This window comes from Aphelocoma coerulescens, chromosome 22 (assembly GCF_041296385.1).
Source record: "Aphelocoma coerulescens isolate FSJ_1873_10779 chromosome 22, UR_Acoe_1.0, whole genome shotgun sequence".
In the NCBI taxonomy this organism is placed as follows: Eukaryota; Metazoa; Chordata; class Aves; order Passeriformes; family Corvidae; genus Aphelocoma; species Aphelocoma coerulescens.
The window spans coordinates 1,308,670-1,327,391 of record NC_091035.1 but is presented as its reverse complement, the minus strand read 5'-3'; the positions used below and the strand labels follow the sequence as shown (position 1 = coordinate 1,327,391).

The window sequence follows — 18,722 nt, the reverse complement described above, 5'->3', positions numbered from 1 at the left end:
CCCCCCAACTTCCTGCTTCCCGCCGGGCAGGGCAGAACAATTCCCGGCCGCATCCTGCCCGGCCGGGGCGGGGGGCGGGGGCACGGCGGGGGCACCCCGGCGGCACCGGGGGTTCCCGGGCAGGATGTGAGCGGGTGGGGAGCGCCCGGGCTCCGTTTCCTGCTCCGTGGGGTCCCCCCGGGGCCCAGCCCGGCCGGAGGAGGGGCCAGGGGGGCAGGGTCGGGAAGCAGGGACCCCCCCCCAGGGCGTGGGGTGCCCCCGGCCTCGTGACGAGGCGCTCCCTCAATGCCGCCTTGTCCCCGCGCCGCCCGCGTGACGCCGCTGCCCCGCGGCGCTGACCGGGCCCCGGCGCGGCCGTGTCTCCCCCCAGGGACCCCGCGGTGTCCCCCCCGCCCCGGTGCCGCCATGGCCCCCGGCCGGCCGCTGGCCCTCGCCTCGCTGCTGGCCCTCGCCGCCGCCGCTGCTGCCACCGCCGCTGCCACCGACGCGGGGACCTCGTGGAGCGCCGTGCCCAGGAGGACTGTCCCCTACGCGGGTGAGTGCCAGGGGGGCGCGGGGAAACTGAGGCACGGCGGGTGGGCGCCTTGGTTGTGTCCCTTGTGCGTGGTGCTGGCTGCTGTCGCCGCCTCGGGTGGCTTTTGTCCCCCCAGAGCTTGTCAGCTGTGGGGCAGGTGGGTGAACCCAAACTGGGGTCTGGGGGGCAGAGGGGGGACACGCAGGGACGCTGCTCTGTGTCCCCAGTCCTGTGCCAGTGCCTGGGAGCCTCAGCCCTGTGCCTTGTCCCATCCCTGTGCCATGCCCCTTGTCCCATCCCTGTGCTGTGTCCCTTGTCCCCATCCCTGTGCCATGTTCTTTGTCCCATCCCTGTGCCGTGTCCCCTGTCCCCATCCCTGTGCTGTGTCCCCTGTCCCCATACCTGTGCCATGTTCTTTGTCCCATCCCTGTGCCATGTCCCTTGTCCCATCCCTGTGCCATGTCCCCTGTCCCCATCCCTGTGCCGTGTCCCCTGTCCCCATCCCTGTGCTGTGTCCCCTGTCCCCATCCCTGTGCCGTGTCCCTTGTCCCATCCCTGTGCCATGTCCCCTGTCCCCATCCCTGTGCCGTGTCCCTTGTCCCATCCCTGTGCCATGTCCCCTGTCCCCATCCCTGTGCCGTGTCCCTTGTCCCATCCCTGTGCCGTGTCCCCTGTGCCCACGCCCTGCCACCACCCCATCCCGTCCATCTGCCATGTCCCTTGTCCCATTCCTCTGCTGTTTCCTGTCCCCACGCCCTGCCACCATCCTGTCCCATCCTGCCTCGTCCCTTGTCCCCATCCCTTTGCTGTGTCCCCTGTCCCCATCCCTGTGCCACGTCCCCCTTCTCTGCCAGCACCCCGAGGTTCCACCCTTGTCCCAAGCCAGCAGCCTCTGTCCCCATCCCTGTGCCATTGCCCTGTGTCCCCATCTGCTGTGCCGTGTCCCTGTGCCGTGCCAGCTCCAGTGTCCCTGTCCCTGTGCCGTGCCCTGTGTCCCTGTGCCGTGCCAGCTCCAGTGTCCCTGTCCCCGTGCCGTGCCCTGTGTCCCTTTGCCGTGCCAGCTCCAGTGTCCCTGTCCCCATGCTGTGTCCTGTGTCCCTGTGCCGTGCCAGCTCCAGTGTCCCTGTCCCCGTGCCGTGCCCTGTGTCCCCGTGCCGTGCCAGCTCCAGTGTCCCTGTCCCTGTGCCGTGCCCTGTGTCCCTTTGCCGTGCCAGCTCCAGTGTCCCTGTCCCTGTGCCGTGCCCTGTGTCCCTGTGCCGTGCCAGCTCCAGTGTCCCTGTCCCCATGCTGTGTCCTGTGTCCCCGTGCCGTGCCAGCTCCAGTGTCCCTGTCCCTGTGCCGTGCCCTGTGTCCCTTTGCCGTGCCAGCTCCAGTGTCCCTGTCCCTGTGCCGTGCCAGCTCCAGTGTCCCTGTCCCCATGCTGTGCCCTGTGTCCCCGTGCCGTGCCAGCTCCAGTGTCCCTGTCCCCGTGCCATGCCAGCTCCAGTGTCCCTGTCCCCATGCTGTGTCCTGTGTCCCCGTGCCGTGCCAGCTCCAGTGTCCCTGTCCCCATGCTGTGTCCTGTGTCCCCGTGCCGTGCCAGCTCCAGTGTCCCTGTCCCCGTGCCGTGCCCTGTGTCCCCGTGCCGTGCCCCATTGTCCTGTCCCCGTGCGGTGGCAGTGCCCCCCATCCTCTATCCTTGTTCTGTGCCAGTGTCCCCGTGCCGTGTCCCCTGTCCCCATGCCAGACCCCACCCCTCTGCTGTGCCACTGTCCCGTGCCTGACACTTTGCTCCTTTCACCGTGCCACTGTCCCCGTGCTGTCCCCGTGCCGTGTCCCCTGTCCCCACGCCTGGGACCGTCATCCCTGTCCCTTGTCCCCATATTTGGGACGCCCACCCTCAGCTGTGCCACCGTTCCTGTGCAGTGTCCCTTGTCCCCACGCCCGGGACCCCCACCCTCAGCCGTGCCACTGTCCCCGTGCCGTGCCAGCCCCACGTTCCTGTCCCTGCCCGGGGGCCTCGGCGCTGTCCCGTCAATGGTTCCTTTCTGCGGGGCCCGGGGGTGGCCGGGGGGCGCGGGGGGGCCACAGGGTCCCTGCAAAGGCCACTGTGTTCGCCCAGCACCGCCAGTGACAAAGGGCCCTTTGTGTGACACGGGGCCTGGGGGCATCAGGGGGTCTGGCGGGGGCGGGGGGTGCTGTAGGGTCCCCGTCTGGTGTCCCTGCAGAGCTGTGGGATGGGGTCTGGCAGGGCTGCGGTGCTGTGGGGTCCCAGCCTGGTGTCCCCATGTCCCCATGGAGCTGTGGGATGGGGTCTGGCAGGGCTGGGGTGCTGTGGGGTCCCATCCGGTGTCCCCATGTCCCCATGGAGCTGTGGGATGGGGTCTGGCAGGGCTGGGGTGCTGTGGGGTCCCATCCGATGTCCCCATGGAGCTGTGGGATGGGGTCTGGCAGGGTTGGGGTGCTGTGGGGTCCCATCCAGTGTCCCCATGGAGCTGTGGGATGGGGTCTGGCAGGGCTGCGGTGCTGTGGGGTCCCAGCCCGGTGTCCCCATGGAGCTGTGGGATGGGGTCTGGCAGGGTTGGGGTGCTGTGGGGTCCCATCCGGTGTCCCCATGTCCCCATGGAGCTGTGGGATGGGGTCTGGCAGGGTTGGGGTGCTGTGGGGTCCCAGCCTGGTGTCCCCATGGAGCTGTGGGATGGGGTCTGGCAGGGCTGGGGTGCTGTGGGTTCCCATCCGGTGTCCCCATGGAGCTGTGGGATGGGGTCTGGCAGGGCTGGGGTGCTGTGGGGTCCCAGCCCGGTGTCCCCATGGAGCTGTGGGATGGGGTCTGGCAGGGCTGGGGTGCTGTGGGGTCCCAGCCCGGTGTCCCCGTGTCCCCGCAGAGCTGCAGGACGCAGCCAAGCGCTTCTCTCAGGGCGGGGTCTCGCACTACCTGACGCTGACGCTGGACGAGGCCGAGGGGCTGCTCTACGTGGGCGCCCGCGAGGCCGTGTTCGCCCTGGCCACCGGCACCGTGGAGCTCAAGGCGGCGGTGAGGCCCCGGGGCGCCCCAAAACCGGGGGAGGGGATTTGGGGCGGGGGGTGACATTCCAGCCCCTGACCCCTCTCCCACCTCCAGATCTCCTGGGAGGCGCCCGTGGAGAAGAAAGCGGAGTGCGTGCAGAAGGGCAAGAACAACCAGGTGGGCACAGCGGTGCTGGGGGATGGGGTTTGGGGCACCCCGGGGTGTGTCCCCCCGTGCTGGCACCCTGTGTCCCCCATCTGCCGTGCCCTGTGTCCCCGTGCCGTGCCCCATTGCCCTGTCCCCGTGCCGTGCCCTGTGTCCCCGTGCCGTGCCCTGTGTCCCCGTGCCGTGCCCCATTGTCCTGTCCCCGTGCGGTGGCAGTGCCCCCCATCCTCTATTCTTGTTCTGTGCCAGTGTCCCTTGTCCCCGCATTTGGGATGCCCACTCCTCAGCCGTGCCACCGTTCCTGTGCCAGTGTCCCTTGTCCCCACCCCTCAGCTGTGTCACTGTCCCCATGTCCCTTGTCCCCACACTCAGGACCCCCACCCCTTTGCTGTGCCACCATCCCCATATCTGGACCCCCACCCCTTCACCGTTCCACTGTCCCCATATCTGGACCCCCACCCCTTCACCGTTCCACTGTCCCCATATCTGGGACCCCCACCCCTTTGCTGTGCCACCGTCCCCATATCTGGACCCCCACCCCTTCTCCGTGCCACCGTCCCCGTGCTGTGTCCCTTGTCCCCGTGCCCAGGACCCTGCCATGTTGTCACCCCCCTGATGTCCCCTCTGTCCCCTCCCAGACCGACTGCTTCAACTACGTGCGCTTCCTGCAGAGCTACAACAGCTCCCACCTCTACGCCTGCGGCACCTACGCCTTCCAGCCCAAGTGCACCTACATCGTGAGTGGGGGGCCCCAAAACCTGGGCGATCCCAAATTCTCCCCCCTGCCCCCTGGGGATGAGGCCCTGCGGGGCGTCCCTGTCCCCAGGGGTGGCATTTGGGGTGGTTTTGCGTCCGTGAGGGAGGGTTGAGGGTGTCTCCTGTGCCCTGTCCACAGGAGGGACATTCAGGGGGTGTCCCTGTGTCCAGAGGGGTCATCTGAGAGGGGTCTCTGTCCCCAGGGTGGTCCAGGGGTGTTTGTGCCCCCAGGAGCATCATCCAAGGACATCCTTGTCCCCATAATCAATCATCCAGGGGTGTTTGTGCCCCCAGGAGCATCATCCAAGGACATCCTTGTCCCCATAATCAATCATCCAGGGGTGTTTGTGCCCCCAGGAGCATCATCCAGGGACATCCTTGTCCCCATAATCAATCATCCAGGGGTGTTTGTGCCCCCAGGAGCATCATCCAGGGACATCCTTGTCCCCATAATCAATCATCCAGGGGCGTTTGTTCCCAGGAGGGTGCTCCAGGGATGTCCCTGTCCCCGTAATGGGTCACCCAGCAGTGTCCCTGTGTCCAGCAGGGTCATGGATGGGTGTCCTTGTCCCCATAATGGGTCATCTACAAGTGTCCCTGTCCCCGGGAGCGTCATGCAGGGGTGTCCCTGTCCTCAGGAAGGTGGTTCAGGGATATCCTTGTCTCCAGGAGCATAATTTAGTGGTGTCCCTGTCCCCTTGGCAGCTCACCCAGGGCTGTCCCTGGTCCCAGAAGGATCACCCAGGGCTGTCCCTGTCCCCAGGACCATCATTTAAGGGTATCCCTGTCCCCTTGATGGGTTGTTCATGACTGTCCCTGTCCCAGAAGGATCATCTGGGGGGTGTCCCTGTCCCTCATCCAGCACTGTCCCTGTCCCAGAAGGGTCACCTGGGGGGCTGTCCAAGTGCCTGGGGCCTGTCTGGGTGGGGGGGCACATGAATTAGGGACCCCCACCCACCCCTGTGCCCCCCAGGAGCTGTCCGGCTTCACCTTGGACCCGGTGGCATTTGAGGACGGCAAAGGGAAGTGTCCCTACGACCCCACCAAGGGCCACACCGGCCTCATCGTGGGTAGGTGACCCCGCTGGCGTCCCCGGGGAGGTGCCCCCCGCGCCCGCCACGCCCCTAAATCCCTCCCTCACAGACGGGGAGCTCTACTCCGCCACCTTCAACAACTTCCTGGGCACGGAGCCCGTCATCCTGCGCAACCTGGGCCCGCACTACTCCATGAAGACGGAGTACCTCACCTCGTGGCTCAACGGTGGGCACGGGGGCCGCGGGGAGGGCACGGGGAGGGCACGGGGCAGGGCACGGGGCAGGGCACGGGGCACAGGGCACGGGGCAGGGCACGGGGAGGGCACGGGGAGGGCACGGGGAGGGCACGGGGAGGGCACGGGGCACAGGGCACGGGGCAGGGCACGGGGCAGGGCACGGGGAGGGCACGGGGAGGGCACGGGGAGGGCACGGGGCACAGGGCACGGGGCAGGGCACGGGGCAGGGCACGGGCCTGACGCTGCGGCTTTGCAGAGCCCCACTTCGTGGCGTCGGCGTTCGTGCCGGAGAGCGCGGGCAGCGGTGACGACGACAAGGTGTACTTCTTCTTCAGCGAGCGCGCCGTCGAGTACGACTGCTACGCCGAGCAGGTGGTGGCACGCGTGGCACGGGTCTGCAAGGTACGGGGGCACTGGGGCACTGGGGGTGCTGGGGACGCTGGGGGCACTGGGGACACTGGGGGTACTGGGGGTGTTGGGGACACTGGGGTACTGGGGGTGCTGGGGGCACTGGGGGTACTGGGGGCACTGGGGTACTGGGGGTGCTGGGGGCACTGGGGCACTGGGGGTGCTGGGGGCACTGGGGGTACTGGGGGCACTGGGGTACTGGGGGTGCTGGGGGCACTGGGGTACTGGGGGTGCTGGGGGCACTGGGGGTACTGGGGGCACTGCGGGCACTGAGGACGCTGGGGGCGCTGGGGATGCTGGGGGTACTGGGGGCACTGGGGGTGTTGGGGACACTGGGGGTACTGGGGGCACTGGGGTACTGGGGGTGCTGGGGGCACTGGGGACACTGGGGGTACTGGGGGTGTTGGGGACACTGGGGGCACTGAGGACACTGGGGACACTGAGGACACTGGGGGCACTGAGGACACTGGGGACTCTGGGGGCACTGGGGACTCTGGGGGCACTGGGGGCACTGAGGACACTGGGGACACTGAGGACACTGGGGGCACTGAGGACACTGGGACACTGGGGACACTGGGACACTGGGGGCACTGGGGACGCTGGGGATGCTGGGGACACTGGGACACTGGGGGCACTGAGGACACGGGGGGCACTGGGGACACTGGGGGCACTGGGAACACTGGGGACACTGGGGACACTGGGACACTGGGGGCACTGGGGGCACTGGGGACTCTGGGGGCACTGGGAACACTGGGACACTGGGGGCACTGGGGGCACTGGGGACACTGGGGGCACTGGGGGCACTGGGGGCACTGGGGACACTGGGACACTGGGGACTCTGGGGGCACTGAGGACACTGGGGACACTGGGGACACTGGGACACTGGGGGCACTGGGGGCACTGAGGACACTGGGGACACTGGGGACACTGGGGCACTGGGGGCACTGAGGACACTGGGGACACTGGGGACACTGGGGGCACTGGGGGCACTGGGGGCACTGAGGACACTGGGGACACTGGGGGCACTGAGGACACTGGGGACACTGGGGACACTGGGGGCACTGAGGACACTGGGGACACTGGGGACTCTGGGGGCACTGGGGACACTGGGGACACTGGGAACACTGGGACACTGAGGACACTGGGGACACTGGGGACACTGGGGACACTGGGACACTGGGGACACTGAGGACTCTGGGGGCACTGGGGACACTGGGGCACTGGGGACACTGGGACACTGGGGACACTGGGACACTGGGGACTCTGGGGGCACTGGGAACACTGGGGACACTGGGACACTGGGGACTCTGGGGGCACTGGGGACACTGGGACACTGGGGACACTGGGGCACTGGGGACACTGGGACACTGGGGACACTGGGGACACTGGGACACTGGGGACTCTGGGGGCACTGGGAACACTGGGACACTGGGGGCACTGAGGACACTGGGGACACTGAGGACACTGGGGGCACTGGGGACTCTGGGGACACTGAGGACACTGGGGACACTGGGACACTGGGGACTCTGGGGGCACTGGGGGCACTCCCGGAGCCGCTGGTCGGGGTGCGGAGTTGGCGGGGCTTTGGGCAGTGCCAGCGCTGTGGGGTTTGTCCACCCCAATGCACCCCCAGCGCCAAGCCCAGCAGGGCACGGGATGGGTTTTTATTAAGGTTTCTGTCGTTATCATCGTTATTATTATCAATATTAATATTCATCATCATGGGATGAATGCGTTTTTATTAAGGTTTCTATCGCCATCATCCTTATTATTATTACTAATATTAATATTATCATCATAGAATGGATGCATTTTTATTAACGCTTCTATCGTCATCATCATTATTATTATTAATATTAATAATGGAATTAATGCATTTTTAATACTTCTATCATCATATTATTATTAATATTAAACATGGGATTAATGCATTTTTATTAATACTTCTATTGTCATCATCATCATTATTATTAATATTAATCGTCACGGAATGAATGCATTTTTATTAATATTTCTGCCATCATCGTCATTATTCTTATCATCAGTATTAACAATGAAATTAATGCATTTTTATTGATGTTTCTGTCGTCATCGTCATTATTATTATCAACATTAATCATGGAGTTAAGGTATTTTTATTACTTTTCCCATTATTATTATTATTATTATTATTAATAACAGAATTAATGCATTTTAATTAATATTTCCATTATTATGACCCTCATCATCAAAAAACGAATGCATTCCATTAATATCATTATTATTATTATCATAATAAAATGAATGCATTTCTGTTAATATTTCCACTCTCATCGTAATGATGATGAAATTAATGCACTTTTATTGATGTTTAGATTATTGTTATTATTCCTGCCATCATCAGGAAATTGATGCATTCCTATTAATCACCCCGTTATTATATTCATCATTATCATTAATTTTTTCGTGGATAATACATAATGATGACCACCATGAAACCCAATGCACCTTTATTAATAGTTCCATTTTTCTATTTATTATTATACCTATTATTATATTTATTATTATCATTAATTTTTTCATGTATAATGATGATGACCATCATGAAACCAATGCACCTTTATTAATAATTCCATTTTTATTTTTATTGTTACATTAATTATTATCATTAATTTTTTCATGTATAATACATGATAATGATGATGACCACCATGAAACCAATGCACCTTTATTAATAATTCCATTATTATATTTACTGTTATTTTAATAACGTCATCCAACATTAGGGTGTGCCCGTGGTGGCCTTGTCCTGGTGCCCATGGTCACCCTGGTGGCCTTGTCCCGGTGCCCGTGATGACCATGGCGGCCTTGTCCTGGTGCCCATGGTCACCCTGGTGGCCTTGTCCCAGTGCCCATGGTGGCCTTGTCCCGGTGCCCATGGTCACCCTGGTGGCCTTGTCCCAGTGCCCATGATGGCCATGTCCCGGTGCCCATGGTCACCCTGGTGGCCTTGTCCCAGTGCCCATGGTGGCCTTGTCCCGGTGCCCATGGTCACCCTGGTGGCCTTGTCCCAGTGCCCATGGTGGCCTTGTCCCGGTGCCCATGGTCACCCTGGTGGCCTTGTCCCAGTGCCCATGGTGGCGATGTCCCGGTGCCCATGGTCACCCTGGTGGCCTTGTTGTGGTGCCTGTGATGACCATGGTGGCCTTGTCCCAGTGCCCATGGTCACCCTGGTGGCCTTGTCCCAGTGCCCATGGTGGCGATGTCCCGGTGCCCATGGTCACCCTGGTGGCCTTGTCCCGGTGCCCATGATGACCATGGTGGCCTTGTCCTGGTGCCCATGGTCACCCTGGTGGCCTTGCCGTGATGACCATGGTGGCCTTGTCCTGGTGCCCATGATGACCATGGTGGCCTTGTCCCAGTGCCCATGGTCACCCTGGTGGCCTTGTTGCGGTGACCATGGTGGCCATGTCCCAGTGCCCCTGGTGGCCTTGTCCCGGTGCCCATGATGACCATGGTGGCCTTGTCCCAGTGCCCATGATGGCCATGTCCCGGTGCCCATGGTCACCCTGGTGGCCTTGTCCCAGTGCCCATGGTGGCCATGTCCCGGTGCCCATGGTCACCCTGCTGGCCTTGTCCCAGTGCCCATGGTGGCCATGTCCCGGTGCCCATGGTCACCCTGGTGGCCTTGCCTCGGTGCCCCTGCTCACCCCGGCGGCCTTGTCGCGGTGCCCGCGGTCACGGCGGTGTCGGTGTGCCCGCGCAGGGGGACGTGGGCGGCGCGCGGACGCTGCAGAAGAAGTGGACGTCGTTCCTCAAGGCGCGCCTGCTGTGCTCGGCGCCGGAGCAGCAGCTGCACTTCAACCGCCTGCAGGCCGTGTTCACGCTGCCCGGCGCCCGCTGGCAGGACACCGCCTTCTTCGGCGTCTTCCGCGCCCGCTGGTGAGTGCCCGCGGGGACGGCGCCGCCGGGCCACGGCGCCCACGCTGCTGGCCGTGTCCCGGTGGCTGCGGTGGCCTTGTCCTGGTGCCCGTGGTGGCTGCGTGCCCGTGCCCGTGGTGGCCTTGTCCTGGTGCCCGTGGTGGCTGCATGCCCGTGCCCGTGGTGGCCTTGTCCTGGCGGCCGTGGTGGCTGCATGCCCGTGCCCGTGGTGGCCTTGTCCTGGTGGCCGTGGTGGCTGCGTGCCCGTGCCCGTGGTGGCCTTGTCCTGGTGCCCATGGTGGCTGCGTGCCCGTGCCCGTGGTGGCCTTGTCCTGGTGGCCGTGGTGGCTGTGTGCCTGTGCTCATGGTGGCCTTGTCCTGGTGGCCGTGGTGGCTTTGTCCTGGTGCCCATAGTGCCCATGGTGCCTGTGTGCCTGTGCCCATGGTGGCCTTGTCCTGATGCCCATGGTAACCTTGTTTTGGTGGCCGTGGTGGCTTTGTCCTGGTGCCCTGGTGCCCATGGTGGCCGTGTCCCGGTGGCTGCAGTGGCCTTTCCCAGGTGCCCTGGTGCCCATGGTCACCATGGTGGCTGTGTCCCGGTGCCCATGGTGGCCTTGCCCAGGTGCCCACGGTGCCCATGGTGGCCGTGTCCCAGTGCCCATAGTGGCCGTGTCCGGGATCCGTTGGCTGCCAACCGCTGGTGTGCCCGCAGGGGGGACGTGGACGTGTCGGCCATCTGCCGCTACCACATCCTGGAGGTGAGGAAGGCCTTCGAGGGGCCCTACAAGGAGTACCGCGAGCAGGCGCAGAAGTGGGGACGCTACTCGGGAGAGGTGCCCAGCCCCCGGCCCGGCGCGGTGAGTGCGGGCACCGGCAGCGGGCTGCGGGCGGGCGGGCTCCGGATGTGGGGCTGGGGGTGCCCCCCGAGGGACTGGGATCCATCCATGGGGCTGGGATCCATCCATGGGGCTGGTGGTGCCCTCAGAGGGACTGGGATCCATCCATGGGGCTGGGATCCATCCATGGGACTGGGATCCATCCATGGGACTGGTGGTGCCCTCAGAGGGATTGGGATCCATCCATGGGGCTGGGATCCATCCATGGGGCTGGTGGTGCCCCCCGAGGGACTGGGATCCATCCATGGGGCTGGGATCCATCCATGGGGCTGGGGGTGCCCCCTGAGGGACTGGGATCCATCCACAGGGCAGTGGGATCCATCCATGGGGCTGGGATCCATCCATGGGGCTGAGGGTGCCCCCCGAGGGACTGGGATCCATCCATGGGGCTGGGATCCATCCATGGGGCTGGTGGTGCCCTCAGAGGGACTGGGATCCATCCATGGGGCTGGGATCCATCCATGGGACTGGGATCCATCCATGGGACTGGTGGTGCCCTCAGAGGGATTGGGATCCATCCATGGGGCTGGGATCCATCCATGGGGCTGGTGGTGCCCCCCGAGGGACTGGGATCCATCCATGGGGCTGGGATCCATCCATGGGACTGGTGGTGCCCCCTGAGGGACTGGGATCCATCCACGTGCCCTCCTGAAAGGATTTGGGATCCCACGTGCCCTCCTGAGAGGCTTTGGGATCCATCTGTGCCCTCCCAAGGGGCACTGGGATCCCTTGTGCTCTCCTAAGACGATTTGGGATCCACCCACGTGCCTTTTATGCCCTCCTAAGAGGGTTTGTGATCCCATGCGCCCTCTGTGCCCTCCTGAGGGGACGTGGGACCCCCTCCCAGCCCCTGAGCGCGCCCGGTGCCCTCTCCCCGCGCAGTGCATCACGGACTGGCACCGTCAGAACGGCTTTGCCAGCTCTCTGGAGCTGCCGGACAACACGCTCAACTTCGCCAAGAAGCACCCGCTGATGGACGAGCCGGTGCCGCCGCAGCGCGGGCGCCCGCTGCTGCTCAAGAAGGACGCCAACTTCACCCAGCTCGTGGTGGACCGCGTGGCAGGGCTGGACGGGGCCACCTACGAGGTGCTGTTCATCGGCACAGGTAGCGCCGGGCGCGGGGGGCACGGGGGGCACGGGGGGGGGGGACGCTGCCCGGGGCGGCCCCGTGCCTGAGCGCCCGCCGTGCCCGCCGCAGGTGACGGCTGGGTGCACAAGGCGCTGGATCTGGGCACCCACATCCACCTGGTGGAGGAGCTGCAGGTGTTCGAGCCGGCGCAGCCCGTGGAGAGCCTGGCGCTGGCGGGCACCAAGGTGAGCGGGGCGGGGCTGGCGGTGCCACGGCGGCGTCAGCCGGCGGCGTCACCTCAGCGCCGTCCCCCCGCCCCCGGCAGAAGCTGCTGTTCGCCGGGTCCCGCTTGCAGGTGGCACAGCTGCCCCTGGCCGACTGCGGGCGCTACCAGTCCTGCACCGACTGCGTCCTGGCACGGGACCCCTACTGCGCCTGGAGCCGCAACCGCAGCGCCTGCGTCCGCACCGACGGCCACAACGGGTACGGGGCACCGGGGGCGCCGGGAACGGCTGGAGCTGGGCCACGGAGGGTCAGGCTGGATTTTGGGAAAGGTTCTTCCCCCAGAGGGTGCCGGGCACGGCCCCGAGGCTGCTCCAGGAGCGTTTGGACAGCGCTGCCAGGGATGCCCAGGGTGGGATGATTTTGGGGTGTCAGTGCAGGGCCAGGGGTTGGGTCAGGGATCCCAGTGGGTCCCTCCCAGGTCAGGTCCCTGGGGAGGGGACACCACGAGGACCCCCCTCACTGTGCCCTCCTCCCGCAGCTCCCACCTGGTGCAGGACGTGCTGAGCTCCGACACCGGCGCCTGCTCCGTGCCACAGGTGGCCAAGCAAGGTGAGCCCCTCCCAGTGCCACACGGGTGGGTGTCCCCATCCCATCCATCCCATCCCATCGCATCCCATCCGATCCCACCCCATCCCGTCCCACCCCATGGATCCCACCCCACCCCCATCCCCACTGACCTCCGGCTCCCCGCAGGGCCCCTCACGCCCAAGAACGTGACGGTGGTGGCGGGCACGGACCTGGTCCTCACGTGCCGCCTGGGCTCCAACCTGGCGCGGGCGCTCTGGACCTTCGAGGGCCGGGCGCTGGCGGCCGAGCAGGTGCTGGTGCTGGGCGAGGCGCGGCTGCGGGCGCTGGTGGTGCCGGGCGCGGGCGCGCAGCACAGCGGCACGTACCGCTGCCTGGCCGAGGAGCAGGGCGCCCGCCTGGCCGCCCAGGAGTACCGGGTGGCCGTGCTGGCGGGGCCGGGGGCGCCGCTGGAGACGCGGGCGCCGCTGGAGAGCCTGGGCGTGGTGTGGGTGCTGGCCGTGTGCCTGGGCGCCCTGTGCCTGCTGCTGCTGCTGGCCGTGCTGTCGCTGTGGCGCCGGCTGCGCCAGGAGCTGGGCAAGGGCGCCAAGGCCATCGAGAGCACCCTGGTGTACCCCATCGAGCTGCCCAAGGAGCCGCCCAGCCCGCGCTTCGTGTCCAGCGCCGCCTCCGACTCGGACGAGAAGCTCTGGGACCCTTCCAGCTACTACTACTCGGACGGGTCGCTCAAGATCGTGCCGGGCCACGCCAGCACGGCCGGCAGCGCCTGCTGCCGCAACGGCGGCCCCGGCGCCGCGTCGCCGCCCGCCGCCATCCCCGGGCAGCCGCTGCACTCGCCCACCCGCATCCACCTGGGCCCCCTGCGCGGCTCCGCGTCCAACGGCTACATCCGGCTGGCGCTGGGCGCCGAGGAGCGCCCGGCCTGCGCCGACCTGGCCGAGGAGCTGCGGCGCAAGCTGCAGCAGCGCCAGCCCCTGCCCGACTCCAACCCCGAGGAGTCGTCGGTGTGACAGCGCTACCTCAGCTCGGGCACCCCGGCGCGGGCACGGCGCACCCGGCACCCGGCTTGGGGACGGCGGTGTCACCGCAGCGCCTGCCCTGGGGACAGGGTTGTCACCCCGCCGGTGCCGGCGCCCAGCTCGGGGACTGACACGCCGGCACTGGGACGCAGCTTGGGGCCAGGAGCGCCGTGCTGGTACCTGCCCTGGGGACAGGACGGTCACCCCAGTGCCAGTGCCCACCTTGGGGACTGACACGCTGGCACCGGTGCCCACCTTGGGGACAGGATGGTCACCCCAGCGCCCACCTTGGTGACGGGAGCGTCACCCCCAGCACCGGTACCTGCGCTGGGGATGGGATTGTCACCCCGGCAGTGGTGCCCACCTGGGGGACGGGATTGTCACCCTGACACCGCTGTCTGCCTTGGGGACGGGACTCCCACGCTGGGCACAGGACTGTCCCCTGGGCACCCGCCCTGGGGACACAAGTGTCACCCTGGCACCGGTACCAACCTGGCCCTGCCCCGGGGCCGTGTCACCGTGTCCCCTCCGGGCGTCCCCTCCGGGCTCCCGGTGCCCGTCTTGGGCCCCGGAGCTGCTCCCGGTCACCGCCTCCGCCTTCGGTACCGCGTCCCCCTGCAGGGACAGACCTTGGGGCCCCCCCGGGCTCCGTGCTCGCCCCCCCGGGCCCCGTGCTCGCCCCCCCGGGCGGTGGCCGCGGGCCGTTTTTTTGGGCTGATTTCCGAACCGATCGGGTTTTTTCTTCCTGACAACTTTTCTATCGCCCCCCGCCTCCCTCCGTGTCCCCCCTCCCAGGGCTCTGTCCCCACCCTGCCCTGGCTGTTTGTCCCCCTCCCTCCCCGCCTGTCCCCCTGCACGACCCCCTCCCCTTTTGTATAACCCCCTCCCCCCCAGTGTAATTTATTTGTTACCGAAATATATTTATTTGCTGTAAATACGTGAGTATTTTTATATTAATAATAAAAGGAGTTCGAAAAAAAAACCAAAAAACCAAAAAACCCGAAAATCCCGGATTTCTCTCTGAAAGCGGCGCCCGCGGGGGCCGCGGTTGGTTCTGGGGGGGGGCTCTGGGCCCCCTCCCGCGCTGAGCTCACGGAAAAAGCTCCGGCGGGGCTATAAAAGGGCAAAGCGGGGCTATAAAAGGGCAAAGCGGGGCTATAAAAGGGCAAAGCGGAGCCGTTCCCAGGCGGGGGGGGCCGGGCCGGGCCCGGGGTCAGCGCGGGGGGGGTCCCTGGGGAGGCTCTGCTGGGAAAGGAGCCGGAAACGGGACCGGGATCGGGGGGGGAGCGCTGGGAACGGGGTCAGGGGGTGCCCGGGGCGTGGGAAATGGGGCTGGGGGTGCGGGGCAGGGCTGGGATCCCGTAACGGGGAGGGGGAGCGCTGGGACCCCCGTTTCTGGGTGGGGGTGAGGCTTGGGGACCCCATAACGGGGGGATGATCCCTGGGTCCCCATAGTGGGGGGAGATGGGAGCCTTGGACTCCCGTAACTGGGGAAGGGGAGCCCTGGGACCCCCATTGCTGGGGAGGGTGATCCCTGGGGACCCCAAAACTGGGGGCAGATGATCCCTGGAACCCCATAGAGGACGGGCTGGGATCCCTGAGACCCCAGAGCAGAGGAAGGGGGGATTGGGGACCCCAAAACCGGGGGGGATCCCCGGGTCCCCTCAGGGGGCTTCGAGCGGCCGCTGGCGCCCCCTGGCGGCGGCACCGGGGCTCTGCGGGGGGAAACTGGAGAGTGCGCATGCGCCCTAACGGCCGGGGCAGGGGCCCTTCGGCCGCCTTCGGCCCTTCCCGGTTTCCTTCGGTGTTTTCCGGCTTCTTTCATCCTCCCCTTCGGTCCTTTCCGTCTTCATTCGGCATTTTCCGGCCCCGTTCATCCTCTTTCGGCTCTTTCCGTCTTCACTCGGCGTTTTCTCGCCCCCTTTCCGTCCCGTTCGGCATTTTCCGCACCTCTTCGGCTCTTCACGCCTTCCCTCGGCGTTTCTCGGCTTCCCTCGACACTTCCCGCTCTCGCTCGGTCTCTTTCCGTTCTCCCTCGGCCTTTCCCGTTCTTATTCGGCCCTTTCCGTCTTCCCTCGGCCCTTTCCGTCTTCCCTCGGCCCTTTCCGTCTCGCCTCGGCCCTTTCCGTCTCGCCTCGGCCCTTTCCGTCTTCCCTCGGGCCTTTCCGTCTCCCCTCGGCCCTTTCCGTGCCCCCCGCTCCCGGCGGGGCCATGGCCGGTGGTCGCCGCTCGCCGCCCGGTCCGTGCTGCCCCGGCCGGGTGGCGATGCCCGGTCCGTGCTGCCCGGGACGGGTGGCCGTGCCCAGCGTGCACCAGAGCCTGTCCGAGATGGACTTCGAGCGGGGTCCGGGGGGTTCCGGGGGGCTGCGGGGATGGGGGTACAGGAGGGCCCGAGTACCGGTACCGGGGGATCTCGGGGGGCTCTGGGTTGGGGTACCGGTACCGGAGGGGTCCGAGCAGGGCCCGGGGGTCCGTCCCTGCCTGACCCAGCCCCGGTGCCCGCAGGGATCTGGGCGGCGGCGCGGGACGGGGACGAGGCGCGGGTGCTGCAGCTGCTGGAGCGGCGCGGGGACCCCGCGGAGCCCGACCTGGCGGGGTACACGGCCCTGGTACGGGGGGCACGGGGGGCACGGGGGTCCCGGCCTGGCGGGGTACACGGCCCTGGTACGGGGGGCACGGGGGGCACGGGGGTCCCGGCCTGGCGGGGTACACGGCCCTGGTACGGGGGGCACGGGGTCCCGGCCTGGGGGGGTACACGGCCCTGGTACGGGGGGCACGGGGTCCCGGCCTGGGGGGGTACACGGCCCTGGTACGGGGGGCACGGGGGGCACGGGGTTCCCGGCCTGGCGGGGTACACGGCCCTGGTACGGGGGGCACGGGGGGCACGGCCTGGCGGGGTACACGGCCCTGGTACGGGGGGCACGGGGGGCACGGGGGTCCCGGCCTGGCGGGGTACACGGCCCTGGTACGGGGGGCACGGGGTCCCGGCCTGGGGGGGTACACGGCCCTGGTACGGGGGGCACGGGGGCCCCGGCCCTGTCCCGGTGGTCCCGGTGGACAGGCGGACCCCCTCGCCCACCCCTCCGTGCCCCCAGCACTACGCGAGCCGGAACGGGCACCTGGGGGTCTGCCGGCTGCTGCTGGAGCGGGGGGCTCCCTGCGATGCCCGGACCCCCGGCGGGGCCACCCCGCTGCACCGCGCCTGCTACTGCGGCCACCTGGCTGTCACCGAGCTGCTGCTGGCGCACGGCGCCGACCCCGCGGCCACCGACGGCGACGGCAGAACGGGGCTGCACAAGGTGGGGACCCCCGGACGAGGTGGGGGGGTACGGGGGGACCCTATCCACAAGGTGGGTGGGGGGGGTACGGGGGGAATCCCCCTGCCCAAATTGGGCGGGGGGCACGGGGGTTCTCCTCCCACGGGGTGCGTGTGGCGGCTCGGGGGTGTCCGTGTCACCGCGGGGGTGACGGAGGTGTCCCCCCCCCCCCAGGCCGCCGAGCAGGGACACCGCGAGCTCTGCGCCCTCCTGCTCCGACAGCGCCCGGCCCTCGCCGCCCTCCGCGATGCCCGGGGCCGGAGCCCGCGGGACGGGGCTCACCCGGCCGTGTGGGACCTGCTGGACCCCTGAGGGGACGGACACGGGACGGCCACCCCCACCGCCCCATGCACAGGCACATCGCTGGCCTTGGCCCCGTGCCGCCTGTGCCCGCTGCCCGGGGTTACCCCGGCAGGGAGGTGCAGACCCCCCGCCGGCCTGCCAGGGGTTTCTGGTTCCTGAAGAAGGCACTAAAACGGGGGAAAGCAGCGTTTGTTGGAGCAGTGAGTTCCCGATCCCGGTGTCTGTACCTGTGCCTGTCCCGGTCCCGATTCCGGTCCCTGTCCCAGTCCCCATCCCGGTGTCTGTACCTGTCCCTTTCCTGGTCCCGGTACCGATTCCGGTCCCTGTGTCTGTACGTGTCCCGATTCCGGTCCCGGTCCCTGTGTCTGTACCTGTTCCGGTGTCTGTACCTGTCCCGATTCCGGTCCCGACGCCGCTTCTACTTTCGTATCCCGCCGCCGCGCCCCGCCCACTACCTCCCTCTGGGCCAATCACCTCTCACGTCTCCTCCGTGGTCCCGCCTCCATCTGCGCCGCAGCCAATCACCTCTCGTCCTCCCATATGGTACCGCGCCTTCGCCCACCGTAACCAATCGCGCGCCACCGCGCCTCAGGCAGCGCAGCCAATCACAGCCCGCTCTGCCTTCCGGGGGGGGCGGAGCCTGGCGGTATAAACAAGGCCCGGGGAAGATTTAAAGGCGCCGCGTCCTTTTAAAGCGGCCCCGCGCCCTCCCCGGTAACCGGGGCCCCTCCGGTAACCGGGACCCCCCCTCCCCCCCCCCCCCCCCCCCGCGGAGCACACCCAGGTACAGATATAGATTTTTATTAACCCATCTGGCAAAAAAACCCCTCAAAAAAACCCCATGAAATAAAATTCCACGGTCGGTTTCACAACCGGGAGGGGGAGGCGGTGGGGGGAGGGGGCACAACCGGGAGGGGGAGGCCCGGCCCCCCCCCCCCATCCCCCCCGCCCCCCCCGGGGGCCCGAGCTCCCCAAATATACAAATCAAACCTGAACAATAAATAGGAATTCCCGGGGGAGGAGGAAAGGTGGGGGTGGGGGTGAGGGGGGGGTTTTGCATAGAGGAAGATTTAATAAAAAAGGGGCTTTTTTTTTTTTTTTTTCTTTTCTTTTTTTTTTTTTTTTTTTTTTTAACCTCTCCCTGTCCTGGCTTCTTGTTATTATTAATTATTAATTATTATTATTAATTATTATTATTATTATTTCTTCTAAAATCTCCCCGCGGAAGGACCTAGGAACTGATCGTCGAGATGTGATTAACAAAAATAATTAAACCTTCTCCCAATAACTTACTGGAGTTCACCCAGGG

The 18,722-nt window shown here is 66.1% G+C and overlaps 2 protein-coding genes across 2 annotated transcripts; both read left to right on the top strand.

Annotated features, from left to right (window-relative positions):
- Positions 1–405: 405 nt before the first annotated feature.
- Positions 406–14,674, top strand: SEMA4C (semaphorin 4C). The gene is made up of 14 exons (XM_069035621.1): positions 406–535; positions 3,379–3,527; positions 3,615–3,677; positions 4,304–4,402; positions 5,395–5,491; positions 5,565–5,681; positions 5,948–6,093; positions 9,845–10,020; positions 10,712–10,856; positions 11,778–12,000; positions 12,094–12,209; positions 12,290–12,447; positions 12,728–12,798; positions 12,943–14,674. Exons 1-14 carry the CDS (start codon positions 406–408, stop codon positions 13,782–13,784), a joined length of 2,532 nt encoding a protein of 843 aa, XP_068891722.1. The 3' UTR covers positions 13,785–14,674.
- An 839-nt stretch (positions 14,675–15,513) lies between these two features.
- On the top strand, positions 15,514–17,821 carry ANKRD39 (ankyrin repeat domain 39). Its single transcript, XM_069035416.1, has 4 exons — positions 15,514–16,137; positions 16,299–16,402; positions 16,889–17,092; positions 17,285–17,821. Exons 1-4 carry the CDS (start codon positions 16,005–16,007, stop codon positions 17,420–17,422), a joined length of 579 nt encoding a protein of 192 aa, XP_068891517.1. The 5' UTR covers positions 15,514–16,004; the 3' UTR covers positions 17,423–17,821.
- The last annotated feature ends 901 nt before the right edge of the window (positions 17,822–18,722 follow it).